We start from the raw sequence: 19,781 nt of genomic DNA, 5'->3' as shown, positions 1-19,781 counted from the left end.
TCGTGGATCGAATTGATTCGGGACCTTGTGAATCGGAATTGAATCGATTCTAGAAATCAGTGACGATACCCAGCCCTAATCATATGCTCCTATGTTTTCCTTTCAGATGTTGATAAACTGTAGCTGCTGCAGACCTCCAGACAAAGAGAAAGGTCTTCGAGAAGGTGATGGCTGTGAGGTGCCTGAGAGAGGAGGAGATGATCCTTTGCAGGGAAATGTGGCATCACTGGACAGTGTTGTGAGTGCGATCTGTGGTGTTGGGGACAATCTCCTCAGACTGTAAGCACATCTATTATTTATTTATGTATTTATTTTTTTTGGATGAATTGATTGAAAATAACAGCAGATGCTAAAGTTTCACTCGATCTTTAAGCTTTATCTAGGTTACTAGCTAACACTGCCTTCTCCCTTTTTTAAATGTTTAATTAAAGGATCCTAAATCCTTGTGTTTATAAGGTGAGTTATTTTGTTACTTTACTCATATTTATTGGTTTTGTTCTTTTTACAGCCTCCCTTGTTGGCATGTCGGAGGATGCACAGAAGGGACTGTGATTACAATGTAATGATTACAGGACATCAGACTAGTTGTTCTTATTGTTTAATTACGAAAAATTGTCATATAGAAATAAAAACCCTGAAGTTGTTAATTGCTATTTAAACACTGTATCTTGTCATTCAACATGTATATACTTGCCTGGAAATTTCAACAGCTTTTCATGTGTTTTGAAACTGGGTTTTTGGAGACCTCAAATGTAAAATTTTCTGTCTCTAAAGCACGCAAAAATGTTCGGACCTTTTTCATAGTGCATGTTTGAGGATTATTTTTTCTAAAGAAATAATTAACAGTTCAGCGGGCTGCATACTGAACTTAAAAAGCAAAGTATTAATCCAATCGTGCTGGTATCGATCCGATACCAATGCTAGAGTTGTTATCCATATTATCGATATTTGGATTGATCCGCCCACCTCTAGTTGTTTCATTCAAATACAGTTTGTTTCTGTTGACCTTCCAGTTATTTTTTTAAACTGCATTAAAAATTATGTCACTGACCGGGTTGTTGGTTAGTTTCAGAGTAGGCTACAAAACTCTTTAAATAGTGAAATGTAAAAAAATGTAGCAAAGTGCATTTTATTCACCAAATTTTGTTCTCATACTCAACAGTTAACTTGTGCATTACTCATCACTGTTACTTGAGAGCACAATAAATATGAGCCTGAATGAAAAATCTAGCTCTGTGCAATTTGTCAGGTGATTAGTAATGCTGATGAAGACTGTGTTGTGTTCAAAAAGTGAGTAAGAGGACCTTGAGTAAGTGAGCAGAAATACATTTTCTATCCGGACAAACAAACTTGCAGAGGCTTTTTTATTTATCGCTTAATAGTCACAGATGACCATGTCAACACAGTTAGATACAAAGTGGCTAATGATCCCACATTATCTCCCAACGCGGAGGCATCCTAAGGGCTGCAAAATAAAAGCATGTGTGGTCTCCTGAGATGTAAAACACACTGTAGATTGCATATTTCTCTACAGTTTGTGTAGCCTATCATCTTTTCAGCTTATTTGGAATGGTTATGTCAGAGGTTGTTCACCTGTTGACCAGCAGAGGTTGAGCACTATGTCCTGTTAAAGTTGAACTTATGTAAATGTGAAAATTCAGAAGTATCTTTTGTGGAAAAGTTCAAATGAAACAAATTTTTTTTGCATCCTGAAAGTTTATGTGCAATAAAAGCTTTTGAAGAAATCTGTGAGCATGTATTTCAGTTATATGTAATAAAGCTCTTTGCTACAATAATTCTAGATTAACATCCCTTTATAGATACAGGGCAAGAGGCTTATAATCGCCATAATATAATACACTATATACATCAATCAGCTTCATTTTTCACCACTATTGAGCTTTCAGTGTCCTCCAAAAAGGCGCTTGCGTTTTCCGAGGCCAGCAGGAGGCAGTCTTGTTTAGCAGGAGATGATGAGGGCATCAAGAGACTGCTGACTGTGTGTCTTTTCCAAAGGTCTACCAGAAGACAGAATCTCACAAGCAGTAAGTTCATGATAGAGAGCATTGAGCACCTCCAGAATATGGGCCTTGCCTGTGTTAAAAACAGAACAGATGTGATATTTCTGAGGAAGTCACATGACAGACCATTCAGTTTATTTCCATTTAACTCCCTCCCACAAGTAACTGTAAATTTTCATGGTTTCATTTCACAAGAGTTGTATTGATTTCATTGGGTGTGTGAGGTCTACTAACCGTGCTGCGGGTCGCTGCAAGACTCCAGAGTGCTGAGCAAGATTTTCCCGAGAGACCTCCGTGAGACGTTCTGAAATCAGCAGAGAGCCAGATGACATTCAGGTGCTTAACAGCCACTTTCATGAGAAAACTGCATCTTGTAACTGCAAAGCTTCCACATATGTTTGACAAGGGATAGTGCAAACACAAAAGAATGTATAAAAACCTCAACGGCACAAAGCTGCCTTTTATTTTGAAAACATTCCCAAGTTAATGTCCATGTGGAGAATTTGCCTGTAGCAAGGAAAATGCTTTCTGTTTGTTTTCCTATTTGATATCTGACCAGAAAAAAGTAATTCCAGTGCGCCATCAGTGGATGTCTCTCAACTATCAACCTTGCAAATGATTTTCATTACTTTGAAATTCAGTTCACATGATGGATTGAATGCTTGTTTGCAAGATTTTTGCCTTAAAATGATTTTAAAGTATTTGAATATCCTTACAAAGTCAAAACGTCCTTTCTAAATTTATCTCAACAATTAAAAAACCAAAACCTTGTGACTAACCAGGTCTCTCAGCTGCTGGAGAAGATGCAGGATGTCCACGAGCTTCTCCTCCACCAGAGACAGACGGACCCTCTCAGTCTCCAGCATCTGCAGCTCCATCTGAAGCAGCTCAGTCTCCTCAGCCTTCTGCTGCAGCTCCTGCATCAGGGAGTCCTTCATCTGGAAGACATGGCATAAGAACCAGTTACTCCTGGCATCAGAATCAAGAATCATATTGTGAATTCATCTTAGAAGAATGTCTGGTCTTTGACGACATCCTTAAGTATAAAGGACTTTATTAACATAGATTTGGTATTAAAGAATTTTCAATGGCAAGACAACGAATGGAAAAATTGCAGTTAAAATGATTATATATTATATACAAGTAATGAATGAACAGGTCACCCAGTACAACAATGTGGCTAACTAACGACTTTTTATTTTAGGTCTGTAGACCTCCAGTGCTTTTCATCCACAAGATGCTTGAAAGAAAAGATACCAACCTAACCACGAGAAAAAACAAGTTAGGAACCTTTAAAGTGCCTGTCAAAAGTTTGCAGACACTTACTATTATCAAAATTATCGTAGCCATGTTTGGCTATCAACAATTTCTTTGAATAATTCTTTATATAGAAAATTGCTATACTACACTAATTTCTACTAAAATGGTAAAGAGGAATTTGCTGCACAAGTTTTATTTTATTTGAAATTTTCCTAAGCAGGTCTTTAAAAACCTTACTATTAGCTCAGCCTGTTTAGTTCATTTCAAAACCAGTGTGTCTGTGGTACTGTAGAGATGCCGGCTGTGTCAAAGTTTCAGGCACCTTCCTGATGGTTTGAGATTAGGCTGAAGAATTCTTGCCTACTCTTCTTCTTTCATTATTTCATCCAGTCTTCAGTTTGCCAATAGCACCAAAGCAGACTCAGAGCATGACAGTACCACCACCATGCTTAATAGCTGCACAACATTCGTCAGGTAACTGTTGCAGCCAAACCACCCAATCTCTGTGTCACCTTACAATAAAACCTTTACAGTTCATAGCAATGTACAATTTGCTTGAAAGTTAACAGCGATACTTGGACTCCAATAGAGTCTAATTTATTGGAGGTTTGGTCTCAGTGCATTCTTGTCATCTGAAAGTGACATTTGGTTCCTACCTCAAACCCTGGGAAAGTAGCTACATCTCCCGCTTACTTTGATTGTGAGGTTGTTTGAATTGATAATCTTGAAATCTACAGCTGTTAAAATAGGCTGTAAATCTAATTGATTACTGTAAATCTGTGCAGCTGTAAATCTATTATTGTTGTTGCTAGTTTTACAAACATAGAACCTTTGCATGTCACCTTCAGAAACAAAATTATCCTGCTAGACCTTGATCAGCGTTAAACACTGTTGACCATAATATCCTATTAGAGCGATTAGAGCATGCTGTAGGTATTACGGGTACTGCGTTGCAGTGGTTTATATCACATCTTTCTCCTTCTCTCCCTCTTCACACACTAAGGTTAATTTTGGAGTTCCACAGGGTTCAGTGCTAGGACCAATTCTGTTTACATTATACATGATTCCATTAGGCAGTATCATCAGAAGACATAGCATTCATTTCACTGCTATGCAGATGACACCCAACTTTATCTATGCATGAAGCCAGATAACACACACCAATTAGTTAAACTGCAGGAATGTCTTAAGACCTGGATGGCCTCTAACTTTCTGCTTCTAAATTCAGATAAAACTGAAGTTATTGTACTCGGCCCTGAAAATCTTAGAAATATGGTATCTAACCAGATTCTTACTCTGGATGGCATTACCTTGGGCTCCAGTAACACTGTGAGGAACCTTGGAGTCATTTTTGACCAGGACATGTCCTTCAATGCACATATTAAACAAATACAAAGACTTCTTTCTTCCATTTGCGCAACATCTCTAAAATTAGAAATATCCTGTCTCAGAGTGATGCTGAAAAACTAGTTAATAATGGATTGCATTTATATAGTGCTTTTCTAGACACTCAAAGCGCTTTACAATTCCACTATTCATTCACTCTCACATTCACACACTGGTGGAGGCAAACCACAGTTGTAGCCACAGCTGCCCTGGGGCAGACTGACAGAAGTGAGGCTGCCATATCGCGCCATCGGCCCCTCTGGCCATAAGCGGTAGGGTGAAGGTGTCTTGTCAAGGACACAACGACCAGGACAGACAGAGATTCCCAACCCCCTGAACCACGGTCGCCCCATTCATGCATTTATTACTTCTAGGCTGGACTAGTGTAATTCATTATTATCAGGATGTCCTAAAAACTCCCTGAAAAGCCTTCAGTTAATCCAAAATGCTGCAAGAGTACTGACAGGGACTAGAAAGAGAGAGCAGATTTCTCTTATATTGGCTTCCCTTCATTGGCTTCCTGTTAAATCCAGAATTGAATTCAAACTCTTGCTCACATACAAGGTCTTGAATAATCAGGCCCAATAATGACCTTAAAGTATCATATCACTCCATTACAGCACTTTACACTATTTAAAAGTAGAATGGGAGGCAGAGCATTCAGTTTTCTATGGAACCAGCTTTCAGTTTGGATTCAGGAGACAGACACTATCTCTACTTTCAAGATTAGGCTTTAGTATTTCTTCTTCAGTCACCTTTCTCACTCACTATGTGTTAATACACTTCTCTGCATTGAATCATACTTGTTATTAATCTCTGGCTCTCTTCCACAGCATGTCTTGTGTCCTACAACTGTAACTGTAAATACATTAAAATTCAACCCATTTTTGGAAGGTTTCTGTAAGAAATGTTAGTCCCTGCAGTGCACCTTTACGTCATGGTGTATTGAAGGACAAAGGTCTCACCCCACACATCCTGCTCATAAACAAAGCCTCGCTGTCAGGACTTTGTTTGGTTTGAACTTTTCCTCTCCGAGTGCTGAGATGTTCTGGGAACACATTACATCACGGTTCCCCTTCTGCCTGTCTTCCTGTGTTGTGAAAATACCACTCGACTGTGACGAGAGGGCTTTAAATTCATTATATTTTTTTAAGTGTCACGGAGCAACAAAGAGGGGAGTGTTTCTGTGGTCGGCTCCAGTGGCAAACAGCTGCAAACACACCCACACCCAGAAAGAGGGAGGCGTGTCTGTGTGTGGGGGGGCCTGGTGGTTTGGTTAGGTGGAAGTTGAAGGATTGTAGCATTAGCTGTGGTTTAGCCTACGAAGACCTCCACTTTCAGAACAACCTTTAGCAGTCATCTCTAATCTAGTTTCACACCGTACAGAGCCACAAAAAGGCTTGGGATGGAAGGCAAGCAGAACAATATCGTAACAGAACCTTTCATAGAAATGGATCCAACAGAGGGCAGGTGGCACCACAGAAACCCACCCTAGTGTGAGGAATGACAGAGTTGGCTTGTACCTGGTCCATGTTTATCTCAGCCTGGCTCTCCTTCAGCTCCAGCTGCTTATGCAACCTGGTCACTTTCTCAAGGAGCTCCAACACAGCACTGCAGCTCTCTTCGCTTCTCGAGCTCCCAAAATTAGACATTAACTTCTTGAATGCCTTGTCCTCGCACCTTATTAAGGAACACATAATAGAATAATAGAAGATGGAAAGTCAGTCAGACTGACCCACAAACTGTATATAAGAGACAGACATGGACACTGTGACATCACCTTTTGGATTGTGGACCTTTTTTTTAGCATTAACATGATTGAATAAGGTTGGATTTTCCTGAAAACTCCAGGAGAGCATTTACTGTCAATTACAATATAACTATGATGTTGTTTTAACTGTCTGTTTAATTTAAATAGGACCAAACAGAAAATCATTCATTCACGATGAATAGAAAGTAGTGACTAGCAAAGTTTACTGAGGTAATAGATTAAGACTTCGCATAATCTAACTTATTCCTGCAATCAGATATATGATATATTATATGACAACATGAACATGCGATACCTTTCCCCACAGCAGGATAGCCTGGCTAAGATCCTCTTCACCTCATCCACTTGTCTCTGTTGATCTCCAGTCCACTTGTCATCCTCTTCGTCCGAGGCTGCCTGGCCCTCCACTGACCGAAACAGCTGTTCCTCCACTGGACAAATCATTCAGTACATAATTGTTATCATCATCATCATCACCAACTGTTATTGCGATCATTGCAAAGGGTATTAGCCAGAGGTCTTCATTAACAAAAATTAATTGTACAGTGCCCCCCCCCTCCTTCTGGTTAAAAGACAGTTCTTTCTCCCCACTCTTGGCAAGTATTTGCCAGCAGTAGACTGTGAAGGTTCTCTCTCTAATATTGTAGAGTTAAGCTACCAGTATAAAGCACCTTGAGATGGGTGTTGATGTTAATTGGTGCTATACAAGTACAAGTGAATTAAAGTGAGGAGTAGTTTGCTGCCTCAAAACAACATAGGCGTGTATAAGCATGTTAAATGAATATGACGACCACTTCAAAATGGGATAAGTATTACCTTACCTGCAAGCTCAGTATTTATTTTGCTTAGACTTGCATTGAAGCTCATTCCGTACTTTAATATTTAATATTGTCTTACTCTTGTCTGGAGTCGTTACAGCACATCCTGTCGGGGAACAGCGGTCGTGCTGGGTATCCAGGCAGCATCTCTGTCCTGGCCTGCTGCCGACACTCAGCTGCTGCTCTGCACTGGTGCTGCCCGGGAGTTGTAGTTTCGACACTTCTGACCTGAAAGAAAGTGCTGCGAGTTCAGCATTTTTTTGCAAATATAGCCATATGTGCTGCTGCATGTACGCTGACAATGGCCAAAGGGGCTAAAATCACTCGTCACATTTGCACAGATGAGAAAAGTTCCGTCCAAACCAATTGCCAACATCAAAGAGAACATATCATGTAACACAAGGGAGTGTGTATTACGCCACATCTACAACCGCCATGATAATTTTATAGAGGCCTGTGATGCTGTATGCCAAATCTGGGTGGGGTAATTGAAGCCAGACATTGTATCTTTAAGGCATTTTTACAGTAAAGTGGGTCAGTGGTAGAGAGCCACTCTAAGTGTGCAGGAGTTAGCAGGAGTTTGCAAGATGTGAATTAAAGCATGCAAGACTTTTAAGTGCAACATTTCTTTTGAACTGCAGAGGAGAAGATGTGTAAGACCGTTAGTGTATATTTCACATATTTCCTCATGTCATGATCACATTCAAACATTCCCTCCTGAAAAAAAAAGACTGAGGCTGAGTTTGGGCGGATCAATCGTTCTGTAATGGTTTGAATTTTCTAGGTTTCTTCTGCTGTCTGCTCTTTTGTGTTGGGGGAAATCCGATAGGGGGCCTTCATAAATCACAGAATAAGTGTTTCCAGATGATGATGTCTTGCCCAAGAAAAAAAAAAAACAGAGAGAAAATCTCGGAAAGAGTTTCAGCAGCCTAACTCTCTGAAAAAACAATTAATTTTTTTGTTTTTAAGAGTCACAGAGAACTCATGCTTATATCCTGTTGGCACAAGGCAAACCCTGCTGTAAGATGACATTATGCTCTGCATCTGTGGATTACTCTAGCTTTGTGCAACACTGGAGAGAAACCACTGAAGTCACTTGTTAACTTTAGCAAGATTTCAGGCAATCAATCAGAGCGTCGTGTTTAAGTTATAGAGGGCGCCACGTTGGAAGAAAGAAGGAGCAGCTGTAGTCAGACCAGCACAGACAAGAACACACACAAAATTCAACTGGTTGCTGTGGAGACACTCAGACTTGAGCGAAACGGTGGAAGGCTTTTTCAAATACAGGCTTCGGTGTGACTGATTGCACTTTAATTGGGAACGGTTAAAGGGGGGCTAACAGTAGGCCACAGCCACAGGATCAGGACTTTGATGTTAATAAAATGACTTTTTTTTAACAAAAGAAAAGTTTTGAACTTCAGGTTCTGTTATAGTTGTGGTTTCCCATGTTTTTGATGTGTTTAAGTCTGTTTGTCTATATCTTACTTTCATTGTCCATTACTGTTTCCTGTTTTATTTTGTTAAATTCTTTTTCCCTTGCGTTCCTTTTCTGGTGTCACTTCCTCTTTTTGTCTATTTCCTTCACAGACTGTATAAAAATGGATGCCACACATTGGTTTCAACACAACATATATATATTTTTTGGAGTTATATTTTGAAGAAAGGTTGTTAGGTTGTTAACAATCCCAGCAAAGTCAGCTAGCAGGCTGCATCCACAAACTACCCATATACGATGCACAGACATCAATATCTCCTATTTAAGTAACTGCGTAACAGAGTAACAGGCTGATACTAGAGGAGGTAAGGCTTACCAGGCAGCTAGCTGCAACTGCTTGTGAGGATATTTGTCAATAAAAGGAGACACCCTACACTATTTGAATGGAGTTATTAAAAAAAAAAAAAAATACTATAGTACTACCACGCTGGCTTCATTTTTCAACCCTGGAGGTTACTGCCTTGTTTCTCAACAGTGAGTTTGTCTGCTGTGTCCTGACTGTTGGTCTGTCCCTCGTGTCTGTTCCCCCAACTTTTGTTTACTTCACTTAGTTTGCATCTGCATCTGCGGCTCCTTTTCAGGCGATTTATCCTGTTTAAAGAAAGTTTCCCATCACATGTTTTGACAGTGTTTGGTGGTGGCAGTGCTGAATGTGGGAATTCCAATTGGATGAGTAGAGACACCTGAAAGGAGTCCAGGCAGACATCCCGGATAGCGGTTAGTCTGTGGGATGCAGCAGACATAGTCAAAATTTGATCAGCAATTATTCTTGTCAATCTGCCAGCATGGATGTGTCTGACCTGCCAAAATGAAAAATAACTATTAATGTGTTTTGTTGAGAGGCAGAGAAGGAAAAAAGATGCTGCAGATTTTATTATACAGCACTGTGCAAAAGTTTTGAGGCATTTTTTACTTCTTCATATTTTGCTTCCAAGGAGCCAGACTTTATTGGGATTTTTTTTCTTAAGCAGTACTTCTCCAGACTTCCTGAAGCTCTTTCAGAGTTTTTCTTTTGACACTGTTTTTCACTCATTTCAGTCAATTGTACCTCACCATTTTCAGAGCAATGTTTTTTTTTTTTTACTTCTTTTTTGTTAAGACACTTAACACTGATCTGTCCATCATTAAAACATAAAGAGGTAACAAAGTCAAAGGATGAATCAGTGTTGAATCTACTCATAACAGAAAACTGTTAATGGAATGGAAGGTAATTTGTTACTAGCAGCCTGTCACAAAACACATCATTTGTTTCTATTTCTTTAGTTGAATCAATAAAACATGCCAAAGATAACACAGTTAGACAGGAATAACATGGTTTGGACCAACAAGGTGATTCTCAAAGAGCTATTAGTTGAAAATTTGGAATCTCTCAATATGGTGTGCACTGTCCTTATAAGAATTCAGTGTGGATAACAGTAGAAGGCCAAGAAGAAGCATCAGCACTAAAAAACTATCTACAGTAGATGAACAATATCCAAAAGTCTTGTCTGTAAGAAGTAGCAACAAATACCTGACACAGGAACCGAGAGACACATTTGGCCCATTGGTTGATCCATCTACTGTTCACCGAAGCTTCACTGTGGTCTCAGTGACAGTTAAGAAACAAGGAGAAGAGCTGAGGTATACAAAACTGCACAAGGACTGGACTGAAAATCAGCTGCAACCAATTTTATAGCGTGATGAATTCATATTTGAAATTTTTGGTTCAAACCATCGTCATGAATATGTCTGGAGGAGGTCAGGAGAGAGTGTCTACAGGCATCTGTAAAGCTTGACTGTCATGGTTTGGAGCTGAGGTTGAGCCAGTGGTGTTGGGAACCTTGTCAAAATTGATGGAATCATCAATGCAGAAGCAGACCGTCAGATTTTGATCCACCTTAAAATACCCTCTGACAGTGATCCCCAACACACTACCAATGTAGTATCACAGTATCAGCCTATCTGTTTAGAAGAGCACACAACGGAACATCATGGTGATGGATCGGCCTAGAAGAAAGCTTGCAAACAGAGTTCGGGCTGTGTTGATGAATAAAGGTGGTCATACCAAATACTGATGTATTTTCCTAATAAAATTTCCCTACTAAAATATAAAACAATAAGTGCTAACGTGCTCAAGACTTGTGAACAATATTGCGTGTGGAGAAATTCCAGTGTTTGAAAAAATAATTTCACCCCATATATTTATTTCATCTTAAGAAATATTATTGGGTTGGCAGTCATTTACAATGATGGTCAGTAACAATTTCAAAAAGCATTACTGTGGTTTACTATAACTAAACTAATCTATGTTCTTGGCAGTGAAAAGGCTGACTGGCTTACTACAGCACCGGTACCCAACAGCAGGAAGCAAACGTGCAAACTAACAGTGCATGGCACCTACATTCATCTCAAACCAAAGGCCAGAGCTCTGTGTTGGACTGATTAAAGGCTGCTAAAACTAATATGGTAATCTCAGGCACACAGCTTTCAGCCAAGACACCTCTCCCACTTGCTGTTCAAAACGTAGGTTTATAAGAGACAGCGAGTCAAATGAAAGTTGGCTTAAATGGAGTGGAAAGTGGTGTGTTGCAGACAGAGGATGAATTGAGGTCCTGTACCAAGGCCCAGTAAAACATAATAAGGATTAATTTGAACTATCAATCACACAAAACTGCTCTAGAAGAACAAAAATCTGGGGCACATGTCCCATTTAAGAATAGCTTTTTTGTCACTTCATCAGAAAAAAAGAGAAAACAGAAACAAACTGAGGTCGTGGGTATGGTATAAATCAGCTGGAGAATCAAGGCAGAATTTAGTCATGTACATCTGCTGGAAACTTAAAACAGACTTTATCATTTTTGAGGAAGTACTCTACAAGTGGGCCCGATAGAGAGGTTGATCAATTTCACATCTCCTTCTCACTCTCTTTGACCAGATTCATGTATCAAAAAGCACTTTCTGGTTGATCTCTAGCCAAAATGAAATTTAGACCTGGAACGAGCTCATAATGTTAATGTGGGAAATTCAATACATACAATACAGTACATGTATGTGCCAGGAGCAACAAATGCATTTATAGAGCTACATGTATTATTGATTTGATATTGACAGTGAAAAATGCTCTAGCTGTATGAATTTTGTTGGAATATAATATACCCTAATTATCATTGATCCCTAAAGACACACACACGACTAAATATACATATGAAGAGTTTCACTGTGCTATGTCAGGACTTTTCTAATTAATAGCATCCTGCATTGTATTAGCAAAAGTTTAAAGCCATTCTTTCGGCTGGTGGGAGGTAGTCCAGCTGTTTGTTGTTAGAGCCAGGACACCCGGAGTCCTCCCTGTGTTTATTACAGCGTGGTGCTGAAGTGAACATAACCTCCCCTCCCCCATCATCGTCAACCTGCCTCCACTCCCACGAGAGCAGTTTCCTCTTTCAGGTGTCATCAGTCAATGACAGTCCGCTTTCCCTGCAGGTTAAAACTGAGGGCACACTGTAAACCTGAGCTTGCATTTGAAGTTTGCCAGTTGTCGATGCCCTGCAGCTTGACAGGGACAGGCGAGGGGGCTTTGTTTACATAGCTGACGGTTATTAATCAAGTCCTCTTGGGCTGCCCAACAATGTGCTGGTTTCTGGGATACAAATAAAGCACTTCTAGGGATCGGATTATTGTTTTGCTCTAGCTGAGAACTTAATCCAAAAACTAATGTCTGTAACATTTACAGAGGGTGGTTAAACTTTCCTTAGCAAGCAAAGTGCAAAGAAACCTCTAAAGTCAAACAAATGACGGTATTAAAAGCAGAGGGAAGTTTTAAAGGGAGAGTCCAGTCCAGTGAGGGTGGGTGGCGCGCCCCTATAAGATATTTTGTGTGCCATGTTTTTCTGCTGATGTCAGCATACCTCCAAACCAGAGAGAACAGGGCGGCAGCGTGAAAATAAGTCCACTTGGCAGCGTGGGGCTTTGAAGGCTGCTCAAGAACTACAGTGAGATAGCAGCAGCAAAATGCCACCGGTCCCAGACATCCCCAAGTGTGTTTTCCACATTATTTAAAGGGTAGGAGAGCCATGACAGCACCTGCTCCCCACAATGTTGCAGCTAGACCCTCCTCTTCTCTCTGCTCTCAGGCACCATACAGAGAGCATGAAAGGGCCAGGAGATTATGCCTCCCTTGGGGCCTGGCTTCAGAGGGCCTGAGGTTAGAAGAAGCCAGCAAATGAAAGTGAGTGAGTTTTAAACTTGCACATGTAGTACACATGTGCTTGAGTATGCTCACTAGAAATCCCTGGACTTTATAAAGTGAGACACCTGGATCTACAGGAATATTAAAAATCAAGAATTTTTGAATAAAAAGCAGCCAAAGTTCACTATTAATGACTTATTTGGACTCTTTGCTTCATGTCTTTTCTCTGGGACTTGAAACTAATGAACACATCTGTCCCTCTCGCTTTCGTCCCTTGCAAAAGATGTCCGTCATTTTGAACAAACAGCTGAGTGTTTGCTTCTTCCTCCAGATGGTAGGCTTTCCTCCCCCCCTCATCTCATTTTGTTCCTCTCGCTGTGCTTCCCATTGTCTAGTATGTGTGGCCCACAGAGCTCTACACACTGCAGTGACTGATTTAAGCTCGCTTTGACTCCTAGAACTAAAGAGCACAAACTGAACCAAAAGTAACAAATTTATATCATTGCAGCTGCACCAAGACTTCTCCAGAGATGTGCTTGATCAACTCCTGCTGAGGGTGTGGCTCCCACTTCAATCTCAGCCTCTGCTCTGTTCTCGTATTCAATCCAAAGCAATGGCAGACATGTTACGCAACAACACCCACGTAACGATGAGCACATTGGACCTCTGCTGGGATACTGATGGAAAGTTGAGAGGGGATTTTTCTAGAAAAGAAACTTGTACATTACTGAATGCTAAAAAAAGAACACATGAAGGAAAAATTATAAGAAAGCCTAACAAAGGAAAAGGCTATTTTTTCTGAAATGCGAATTGGCTTCGTTACCATAGATAATATTAAAGACTGGTATTCGCTCTCATCACCATACACTGCATAAAGTACCTTAGAGATAACTAAGCTCAGCATAGCATGCAAAACAAAATGTAACGTGTTGGCTAATGTTTTGCTGTGTTTCCCACAGATTGTTAGTATTAAACAGCTAGCAGTAAGCTTACGACATTGTTGATGTTATTTGTACTAATATGTTTATCGTATTAAAATAGTATCTATATTATAATATTAAAACAAAATAATATTTTTTTTTTTAGATATTTCCCTCTGTGTACACTGGTTACCCTGTGCTAAGCTAACTTGCACTAGGTTTCATGCCATTGTTCTAAACCTAGACAGTAACTTTAATATAATCACAAGTATTTTTGAGAGCAGCAATTTTTTAATGGCTTTTGGTAGAGAACTTAAAGAAAATAGATTTCTTTGGTAATTGTCATCACTGATAATAACAAGCAGCTATTTCTGGTTTGAATTAACCACATTTATAATAAGGTCCATTATAAACGTAGTGGTTTTGAAAGAGATGCCATCAAGCATGCCCTGTTGGTTTTTAAATCTATAACTGGCCAGTGACTATTCATTAGTATATTTCTACCATTTTCTAGGAAAAAAAAAAAACAATCAGATTCATTGTAAAACCCAACACCACCACCCCCTGCCCCCAAAAAAACAAAACTGACATGACAAAAAAATTGTCATGTCAAATTGTTAAACTACTGAAAAAGTGTATTTATTTTAGCTCAATTCTCTATTAAGGACTTTCTCCAGAACGCTGCGAGTCAAGAGAAGAGTGGCAGCAAATTCTGTAAATGAACACGTACTCTACAGGTGTAATTAGTATTTAAAAAGAATGTGCAGAGTCAATCAAGGATGAAGAACTGATGAATTGGTGAAACAATTTATTATTACTATCTTTGACCATGGAAAGCTGGTAGTCTTAGTTGGTCAAACATTTAGAAAAATTGGTGGATTAATGCTTAGAACGATGTGTTCTATATAATATTTTACATTTTCTCAGTTAAATTTCCTGCTTTTTGTGAATCTTACAATATATGGCTGATCTACCCTTTCAGCTGATCAGACTGTAAACCCATCTTACTATGAGAAGTGGAACTTCCTCATCTCTATAAGCTGGAAAACAGTACCAATCTTCTCAGCTTTCTTCAAACTCAAAGCAGTCTAAAAAAATCAGTTGTTGCCCTGTCAAGTTAAGGTGAACACTATAAGGATTCATCATCATAAGGATGTGAGATTATCTGGTTCTAAATTGCTTCTGTTGTACCTACGGCTATGTAGCAGAATCTCTGAAACTCCAGCTGTGTCAGAGCTAATCTTATTACTTGTCACAGCATTTTAGAAATAAGCTGTGGGGATAAAGTTATAGTCAATCATTTCAACGACCTTTTTTGCCTGTCAAAACATATCATCTGTGATATTTCAGACAGCGAATTGAAAGAATCACGATTTTATTTTAAAGAAACATCATTTTGATGAAAGACATAAAAGAGGACCAGAAAGTTCTCACATGTTTACTTCTTACTGTGTCCTTGGATATATTGTGAGCGAGCAAGTTTTGAGGCTTTCAGTGGGAATATCTATGGGGCTTGGTTGCTAAGTTCCATAGGTTGGGGGTGCCTATGTGGTATTGCTCATGTGGGAGCAGAGTGAAAGAAGTGAACAAAGATTGATGAGAACGGTCAGTCTGTTGAGGTTCTTATTCAATGGAGCTCTCTCTCGCCTTTGTGTTATTGAATTATTTGCCATTAGGGCGTCAATGGAGGGGCAGTGAAAAGCCTTTGGAACACAGTGTGCATATATTAGCAGTGTTTAGTGTTAAAAAAAAGGAAGGGCACCGTGGCTGCTAAAAATGTTTTTACCTATATATGCAGGTAGGAGTGAAGACTTTAATCATACAGCTCTGGTTGTCCATGATGCTATAATAGCAGCATTATGTAGACATTACAAGCATTTAGAGACATCTGCCAGACCTGATTACATGGTTGCAGTGGGGACAACAGACCCAGAGATAAACATTAAACCAAAGGCTTTGTACTTTAAAAGTGCAATTACACCCTTACTTCCACCAAAATGAATAGTTCCCAACAGTAGCGGAGCTCAGGCAAGACTGACCTGCCACACACGAAGCCTCATTCAATAAACTCAAACACAACAAGACTGAAAATTGTAATAGTAAGCCACATCAAGCCTTTATAAATAGCATGGGAGAGCTTTCCAGGCACGAAGCCAGAGGTAAATAGAGTCATTTCAACCTACTGTAGGAGGAATTATAATTCGTTATGGTTGATTCTCGCCACAAAGGCCTTTCTAACACAATAACGTGCCAAAACAAGCCCTTGTTTCTCATGACACTTGCTATGCTGGGGGTTTAACAGCTGGTTGAACCTAGCAGAGAGGCTTATGTCTAGTCTACGCACTCTCTCTATAAACGTGGGGCAGTATTTCATCTAGTGTATCAACCCACATCTTTATGTAAAGGTACAAAGATACATTGAGTCATTTCTAGTAAAAAAAAAAAAAAAAAGAGAATTTGACCAGCAGATTTTCTGGAAATATATTTATGTTTGTATGATAATCATCAGTTTACCCTCTACAATAAATCTAATAAACTTGTGCCAACTGGTGACACGCACCATGGTGAAACTGCTTTTTCAATCTCCTGGTGGATGTGCTTGCCAGTTTGTGAGCTATGCTACTAATTTTCTTCATCACTAATGGCATTTCAAAAAGATGGAAAAAAAATCTTCTGTGACCCAATTACATTGTGTGTTTTTTTTGTCTTTAACAGTGGACTGCCAATAAAGAGAACTCTTCCAAATAAATGACACAGACTACAAACACGGCTGAGGTTTTTTTCTTTCCATCTATTAAGAATCTGTGAAGGTTTTGTATGTGATGGAACCACAATGGGCAAAACTGCATTGTGCAGGTAAATCTAATGAGGGGTATGCATGAATGCAGTTAGCCATTGTAGAAGCAAACTCAGACCTTATGTTTTTGCTCCCCCTGTTCTAATGATTGCCAAGAAATGAAGAAATGACAAAGAAGAAGGCCACCAAGAAAATGTAAATGCAGAAAATGCAGGATATGAGAAATTAAAGATGCGGCAAATGTTTTATAAAGGAATAAATGTCATTAAGATGTTTGTTACAGACTCGAGACTGTGTTCTGGTAAGAAATAGAACTAGTGTTTGTGATTAACAGTACGTCAGAAAGTAAGTTAACTGTTCCAAGCAACTGCTATCACTACAATAAGTAGTTAATATGAAAACAATGGCAGTTCAGTCAACATGGTGCAGGATCCAGTCTTGACAAAATTCTACACTCCAACCCAAACATTAAAATACTGCTGTTTGCTCAGACTTAAATGCTACATGTGAAGCTGAGAGTTTTCACCTGTAGTAGAGGAGCTCTGATTCCAGCTGAAGGATGTGTCGCTGCAGTGCTGATACATGATTTGCCTTTGCCTCCAGTTCCTTCACTTTACCCAGTCCGCTGAGCAGCGCCTGCCGGGCCTCCTCCACCTTCCTTCTCATGGCCACCTGCTCCCTCTTCAGAGCCCTGTTGCAGTCCTCCAATGCAGCCACAGTCTCTTTAGAGCTCCACAGTTCCTGCTCCAGTCTCTGATTACAACGCGTGGCTTCCTCCACCTGCCGATCTCGCGAGCTACGCAGCAGCTCTATTTCGTGGATTATGTTCTGTAAGCTTTTCAGGTTGGTGTTGGCCATTTTCTTCTGCATGGCTTGCTTCTGGCGAGCGACAAAACAGCCTTCATCTGCTTTGTGTTTGGAGTGGCTTTTCCACAGTCCGACCTGAAGAGAAACAAGTGAAATAACTGAGATATTCCCTTAACTTACTAAAATATGACTAAGCAGGTCTTGCATTTGGAAACCGTAAAGAAGTGTTGTTTTAATAGATTACGAAAATGAATAACTCCTTTGGTCTGCGAGGCTGTCAAAAACATCTCTTGGTGTTAAGGTGTCAGTTAAGATATCAAATCAGCAATCATATATCTAAAAACAACTTCCCATTCCTATCATTATGCTGTATATGCTATCAGAATATGAAATATTTGGGTTTTGGAAATTGTTCTTCCAAGTCTCCCCAATCCCTGTACCAATAAACAAACATTATAACTGGCACATATCAAAATAAAAACCAGGAATGTAATGTTTCTCTTGAAACTAGTATTAGGATCACATCTCATCATGATTTGTTGACAGCCGGTTATGAGTGTCTCACCCTTTATAAAGGGTTGCTAAGCTTGAATGTACTTCTTAATGAATAAATGAGATATGAAATTGTATAAGCTATAGGTTGCCAAGTTGGTCTCTTTTCCCCTGTGGCAGAGTGTTCCGCATCCCTGATTGATTTTTTTGAAGGTCTCTTCCTGTTAAACGGGTGTTTAACCTCTGGTTAGGGATTGTCTGATCATTGCAGTTCTCTCTCTAATGTTGTAGGGTCTTTACAATATAAACAGTGACAACTGTTGCTGTGAAGTGGTACCCTATAAATATAAATGAATTTATTTTAAACTTGACGAGCTTTTTAACTTCATCTAGCAAACATTTTAGTTTAATGCCTAAAAGTCTAAGAGATTTGCTTTTCATTAAAACCTTATGAATGCTTACAACTGTAGAGGAGCTGCTTTAACCTGTTAGGAGGTCCCCACTGAACCCCTCCTATGACCATCTGAATATGAACCCTATCTCCAGCCCTGCCAAGTCCTCATAAGCCCTGTGCAAACAAGCCTGTAAAGCTGAAACAACATGTGTCTTAGCTGGTGCTAATTCATAAAGTCTGACAATGGACCCATCCACAACACGGGCCAGGAAACAAACTCACAATTTAGGACTCAGTCGACATTTACTGCTTACTGTTCCTAATGAATGAAATTGTCCAAATTAACGAAGGGGGCTGAGTCTGTGGCTTTTTGGGGGGTTTCTGTGGAGTGAGACCACAGGATACATGTCCATATTTCCTGCAGGAGAAACCAGAAAAATGGGCTCTGCTTTCTTGTCAGTAATTAGTGGTTAGAAATTATGTATTAACCATTTAAAAGTCATGAATAACTTCTTTCTAGCGTTGGTGACGGCTTTGTTGGGTGGCCCCCATCCCCTCAGTAAAGCTTGGGCCCCAGCAGCACTCCTGCTCCTTTACATAAGGCCTATGGACGCATATTGCATATTTTTATGGGCTCGGAAGATCCAAGTGAAAGATATTCCATCCTAAAAATTACACTATATGGACAGAGTATTTAAAATCCCGCTTCTCACCTGCAGAGCCAAACAGCGGGCATCACTGCTCTGAAGTGCGGCTCGCATGTCCTCGATCAACTCCCTCAAACTCGCATTCTCATCCTCCAGTTTGGCTATTCGATCCTCCGCTTCCTCCAGGGCCACGATCTCCTCGTAGCACTCTCGGGTGCAGGAGCCAAGCCTGCAGCCGGAGGCGTGCCGCCCCTCCGCGAGAGGAGAGGGGCCGCTGCTCGCTCCCACAGACAGCAGTTTCTCTCGGCGCTTCAGCGGGCTCCTCAAGCGGATCTGAGTCTCTATGTGTTCGCTGTCCATCCCGACCAGCAGCCGGCCGTTCTCATACTGGCAGCCAGCCTTAGTGCTGAAGTACCCGCACAGTTTGGCGTGGAATTGTCTGAAGGTGAGCTCGCTGGGCAAATTGTCCAAAACGTCGACGCATTCTGTGTCCTCCGAGTCTTTGTCCAGTCCCAAAACTTCACACAGGATGTTAAACTCCTCCACGGGGATTTTGCCTGCACCTTGATAGTCCATGTGGTGGAAAATCTCCTGCAGATACTGATCCAACCCGGTGGCCAAAACAATAATCTCGTTCTCCACTCCCCGGTCCAGTCCGTAATGGTAAGCCAGGGTGCTGACTATCCATTGTGTCCTGCGCGCTGGTCGGCTGTATGGATCACCGGAGTCTATAGCATCCATCATTTCTACTGAGCAAAGTCATATTTCCTCGAACTGAACTGGAGTTGCTGTGTTTCTCCTCGCA

At 40.3% G+C, this 19,781-nt stretch overlaps 1 protein-coding gene across 1 annotated transcript; it reads right to left on the bottom strand.

Annotated features, from left to right (window-relative positions):
• Positions 1-582: 582 nt before the first annotated feature.
• On the bottom strand, positions 583-19,753 carry efcc1 (EF-hand and coiled-coil domain containing 1). The gene is made up of 8 exons (XM_031744418.2): positions 19,043-19,753; positions 17,163-17,578; positions 7,336-7,484; positions 6,734-6,869; positions 6,191-6,347; positions 2,801-2,959; positions 2,256-2,325; positions 583-2,094 (listed from the first exon to the last, which is right to left on the bottom strand). Exons 1-8 carry the CDS (start codon positions 19,718-19,720, stop codon positions 1,961-1,963), a joined length of 1,899 nt encoding a protein of 632 aa, XP_031600278.1. The 5' UTR covers positions 19,721-19,753; the 3' UTR covers positions 583-1,960.
• Positions 19,754-19,781: the final 28 nt, after the last annotated feature.

The sequence above is a fragment of the Oreochromis aureus genome, linkage group 5 (genome assembly GCF_013358895.1).
Source record: "Oreochromis aureus strain Israel breed Guangdong linkage group 5, ZZ_aureus, whole genome shotgun sequence".
NCBI lineage: Eukaryota > Metazoa > Chordata > Actinopteri > Cichliformes > Cichlidae > Oreochromis > Oreochromis aureus.
This window is presented reverse-complemented; position numbering and strand designations above follow the sequence as displayed.